The following is a 5,672-nucleotide window of genomic DNA, read 5'->3' as shown; positions in this document are numbered from 1 at the left end:
TTTTTATCATAAGTTACTGGATAAAAGCAGTAAAATAGTTGAGAAACACAAGCTTATTATTGTAATTTATTTTAAAAACCTTATTCAAAATATTAAGTGATACAAGTCCAAATATGATAAAAATTACTGCAAGAAAAGAGGTTTGGGATATTTTGTTTGTGCTTTACTTCCTGTAATTATGAAAAGAATGCATTTAACAGTAGGATATAGAACTTTTAGCACTTCATTCCTAARACAGTATCATGCCTTCAGACTCCTCATGCCAACAGGCGTGAAGTTGATTTGTTTCCAAATGTTACATAACTACTTGAATACCAAGTCATTAATTATRGGGTTCTGATTCACCATTATTTACAAATTTATCCGTTTGAAAACTAAATCACAAACAGAATGTACAAAAAACTAAAATTATATATTTTACAACTCATGAAAACATAAATAATGGAAGTACAAAAGACAAATTAAAAAAAAAWWWAAAAAAAMMAAMMAAAAAAAMYTATTGTACCAGTAACTTGATTTACACTAACGCGTAAATGTTTGTCAAAAATGAGAGTGCACTGTCCACTGACTGGTAGCCCCCACACCTTTACTTTCACCTGTCTGTTACCTGGGTCAGAAGAACAATCAAATAAATTATTCTTACAGTTTCTCCCATTTATAATATAACAAATCACATAGCCATTTCCCAACGGTCTTAAAATTCAACAGAAAGCTGTGATGTATTGAAAGCRTGTCACCTATCTATATTTTAGTAAGATTATTCAACAAGGCTTATTTTCCACTCATTAATTACAAAGACAATTAAGTAGTCATAAATAGCATTAGAGGGGAAAAAAAAGACAGTCAGGAAGCTGCATACCTTCACAAACACCTTAAACATTTTAGGAAATATATGGTATAAAACTTCTGAAATAAAATGGGTTATACATAATTATTTTTAAAATATTTACTGCATTAACACATAAAGAAATTATTAAATTGCCATTCTAGCTCTTTTGCCTAAAATAAGATCAAATTATGCAACAAGAAAACAGAATCAGAAAAAAACAAGATGAAAGACTTGCAGCATCAGGATWTAAATACAGAAAAAAGTAATTATATTTTAAGTTTGCAATACAGTGGAATTTATGAGCCATGTAAGTGATTAGCAAAGAGATCATTAATTTGATTTAGTGATGCCAAAGTCATTAATTTCTTAGACCTAAAATATYTTATGCTTATTTTTTTGTAATATGACTATTAAGACTGCTCCAGACAGAAGGGATGATGCTTAATGAATGGAAAAAGCACTAATTTATTAAACTCTGTATCTTTATAGTTGATGTAAAACCTGACCAAAGTAGCAAACAGATGGATCATGCCCTTGATCTTCCATGAGATTTAATCTCCAAAACATCCAGGTCACAGAGAGTACATCTCATTTCCGTACAAGCAGCTTATTTAGAATACCTGAATATCATTACATGACTGGGCAGGCAAGAAGTGATAAGTTCAGCAAACTCAAATCACAGTGCTTTCAAAACACATAGTCATTGGTTATTTTCAGGGAAGGCATCGCTTCRTTAACGTTTTGATCTAAACGATGATATTCCACTGTCCTGGAGCACARGCCATCCCTCCACCTTCGGCTCTGTACCAGTAAGAAGATCTGGAAGAAAAATGGGACAGTTTATAGATGCTGTGCAGAAACATTTTGAGTTTTGCTGGACTGACATCACAGTCCAACCCCCCCCATGCTGGCATTACTGTCACAAAGACAAGGCGTTTTTTAATCACTTATTTGAACTGCTCTCAGATAAACTTTCAAATGTAAGAGTCTGCAACATCTTCCCCTATAAAGAGCTGGCAATGTACATTACAAATAGGCCTCTGCACAGTAAAGGTTTGGGGTTTTTAGCTGCTTTCTTTTCAGAGTTCCACAAATCCTCACCCAAATCAGTGTTCTCCCCAAAGATAAACACTAAATTTTCCTCATATCTAGAAATTAATCTATGATTTAATGCAAATTTGTGCATGCACCTCTACTGGGCCTGGTTGGGCTGGAGTTAATTTTCAATGCTAGCAAAATATTTTAAAGTAACAGTCAGGCTTCTTCTGAGATACAGAGAACAAGCTTGTACCGAAGAAAAGCTGCCTGAAAATAGTAATTTAGTAGCTTCTTCAACATAAAACTGAGGCAGTGTTAAACATTTTCTAACTTTGTAATTAAGCCCTCAGAACATTTACAATAYGAAGACCATCTTAAAGAGAACTATTAGAAGGATTATCACAGTCGTAACAATTGCAATTAAACCTCCCTTAATTTGTTGTTTATAATCCTGTGCAGGGGGGGAAAAAAAAGGTTAATAGTTCACCCCCACTTGACTTGGCTCAAGTCTCCTTTATAGAACACATGCTGTGCACTGCCAGTGTCCATTATTGTACCCATGGATTACTGATGTTACCAATTAACTCATTTTCTAATTGAAAATGTTTGATTTGAGTTCATTTTCATTGTGCAGATAAATATGACAGTAATGATSTGCATACTAGTATCACCACAAGACTAAGTGGTCAAGGTTTCATACCAAAAAGCTAAGTTCCTCTTCCTAAAAAAGAGTACAAGACAATGCAACTTTACTTTAAACACTCCAGCTSTTTCTCTCAACCTTTCAGAGCACACCTACCTTCCTCTTATTGTGATAGGTGACATAAACAACAGCAACTAAGAAGGCAACTACAACCAAATGAAAAAAGAAATGGCTGTCTTCTTCTTCATCCAACCCTGAGACTGAAACACTTTTTATCTTCTCATCAAGGGTCTTGATCTCCTCATTGTAATTACCRATGGTGTCAGAGTTGTCATCTTCTGACATCTCTAGAAGGTCTGGGTTGTATCTGGCATTTGGTGTCATTTCATAAGCATAGTCATCTCCATCTGACTCCATAGTTTCTTTTATGATSGGTGGGGAACTATTTAGTGTGTCTTTCAAATCCGTTAGAAGACCCTCTTCCTCAATTCTAGTATCTTCAGAAGTATCAACATCCATCTGTGATACTGGACTAGCAGGGACAACAGGTGACAAAGAGTCACGGTTTGCTGCAGGTGGCCTTCCCGCAGTCACCAAACTGATTTTGGCTGTTGTTGACAATGACTCCTTTCTTTCTGAGTTTAAACTCTGTAAGCTGTCTGTCAAATTTTGGGATCCACTCAGTGTTTCATTCTCACTTTTAGAAGAAGCATTTTTCAAAAGTATCTCTGCTTCCACAGGACCTGAGGAAAAAAATGAGAAACGGTCAATACTATGCACAAGGCACTGGATTTTCCTGTGACAGGAAACTATTGACACAGATTTCCTTCAYAGACAAGAAATCGTATGAAGAACACAGCATAAGTCATGCTGCAAACTTTTTTACATTCATATGCAGAAATACACACTCCTGTATTTGGCAGTTTCCAAAGAGAAATCTTCAATGGGACAGGAACTAAAGCTTGGAAGAACACGGCTTCCAGATTAGTATGGAAAAGTGACTCTGAAAAATTTAGCACGCCTGTTTTCCAGACATAAGAACTTCAAAGACATGGCAATGGCTTTGCACAACTTCCTAAAGAACAAGGTGAGCATTAAATCCAGATCAGAGCCCAATACCCCTCTTCTCTATCCAAAAAACAGTAAAAAACGATGCAGAGTGTGTTTATAAATAGCCAATTTTCTTAAAAACTAAAAATTAACGAACTACTCATGTTTACAGCACATCACTTCCAGATTCAAACCCAGAGGCACCTTAAAAAATGCAGAACAAATTTTAGAGTTTCAGTCTGCATTTTCATTTAAATAGGGGAACCATACTTGTCTTGTATTTTGGCTGTCAAACTAATTTTTCATTTTAAAAAAACAACAATACTTTCATTAAACACTTTCAAGACTCATTGGAAAGTTGTAGACTCTAAAAACGACACACTCAACCAACTGCTTGTGTAAGTAAAATATTATAGAGGGGACACTGAATCATGTTATTCATGAAACTTGTATATTTGCTGAAGCTCAGTTACAACAGAGCTCTTGTTTACATGGCACACTTTTGCAGTATGAATTASTCTTTAACCAACTGTGTAAAACACAGAAGACTCAACTCGTCTCACATGAGCCAGACACCACGGTGCCTCTCTGCTGAAGGTCAAAGTCAACAATTTCACATCTAACATACTTCTTGCTGCTGAAAAAACTACTTGTCTGAATTATCATATGAACATTAACTTGTTCAGTTCTTGTCTAGGACAACTTTAGGAAATTCTGATCTCCCCTCAGGAGTCAAACCAGCTAATTGCAAATGCAGAGATAAATATGAGGAAAGGCACTAGGCAAGACAGGTTCATATTTATAGCTAGTTGGCATATTGTGAATGAGGTCAGCCTTACTGCCACACTCCCCAAACAACAAAAACTATTAGAGAGTAACAGCTAAACAAACGTGTTTTTTTTGTGTAAAACTATGTTGGACCTGGCCTTACACTTCAAATTATTCTGGAATTCATTTCACCATGGAAGWTTTTGAAGGATATATGCTTAAATGCAAGGGACTCCCACCAGCTATTGCTGCAGCTTCAGACTGAGAAAGAGCAATTTCCTATTATTCCYAAAATTAGGTTGGGTTTCTTTGTTTTAATAGCAGCAGGAAGTTTAGCAGCTAAACCACAACTGATTTATTATACTTACCCAAAACTATTTGGCATTATAAACGGTGGTTGCACTGTTTACAGTTACACAACATTGTCAGATGATTYTAGATCCAGAGATGCCTCAGCTTCAGAAACAGATATTAATGTTCAATCATGGTGACAGAATTAGCAACACAGCCCTCTTAGTAAAAACACCACACATAACACAACATGGTTAAAATTCACTTCCAGGAAAACTGCTTTTAGAAAGCAAGTTGTTTCATGACTCCTGAAGTTAAAAACTTTCCGTTTTCTACACGTTTGTGTCCGRAATTCTTACAGCCTACTCATTAGACCAGGTGAGGGGCAACACAAATAGAGCTGGTGTGGATATACAGACTGACAAACACAGAAGGAACTGGTGGATTAAACAGTTCCCTCTATTTCCTTTCCTAATTCCTTTTTCTTCACTGCCCAACCAGTACTCCATCTAAAACAAAGAGAAATTCACTGCCCCTGAAACACACATYTCCTATTAGCCTTTGGTTATAGCCGTTTKTAAGTTTAATGGGGAGAAAGAAAAAACCCTTAACTAGGAGTCAACTTGCAGAATAACATAAGCTTAATTTCTAGGGGAGGGAGACACTAATGCCAAGCACACAGCCAGAGTATTTAGCAAAAAATCCCAGGTCTGATGAATGAAGTAACCAGCTACGCTGCCCTTCACAGCAACAAAAGCGGTGCACACCTGGCAGGCATCCCCCAGCCCTCCACCCCTGCGCACAGCCCAGCGCTCACTGCCCCCAACCCACTCCCAGACACACGAAAGGCGAGGCCGGACGCGGGGCCGGACCCGGGTGCCTCAAGGCACGACTCGCGCCGGCCGAGGGCCACAGAGCGCTCCGGGCCCAACCSAAGAGACCGGTGAGAGAGACCGGCGGGGCGCCGCGCAGCGCCCCCAGCCCGGAGCCAGCCCCCCGCCCGGAACCAGCCCMGCGGCGCTCACCGGCAGAAGGTTGCCCGCGGGCCGGCAG

General features: G+C 38.1%; 1 protein-coding gene across 1 annotated transcript; it reads right to left on the bottom strand.

Annotated features, from left to right (window-relative positions):
* Positions 1-494: 494 nt before the first annotated feature.
* On the bottom strand, positions 495-5,672 carry CUNH5orf15 (chromosome unknown C5orf15 homolog; the record flags this gene model as incomplete). Its single annotated transcript, XM_057371345.1, has 3 exons — positions 495-1,648; positions 2,667-3,253; positions 5,645-5,672. Coding segments are annotated over 3 exons (747 nt in total), but the record flags the coding sequence as incomplete, so codon positions are not given.

The sequence above is a fragment of the Malurus melanocephalus genome, unplaced genomic scaffold, assembly GCF_030028575.1.
Source record: "Malurus melanocephalus ecotype Western Australia unplaced genomic scaffold, MMel_1.1 scaffold_144, whole genome shotgun sequence".
NCBI classification, from domain to species: Eukaryota; Metazoa; Chordata; class Aves; order Passeriformes; family Maluridae; genus Malurus; species Malurus melanocephalus.
The sequence above is the reverse complement of the archived record's forward strand: the minus strand, read 5'-3'. Positions and strand labels throughout refer to the sequence as shown.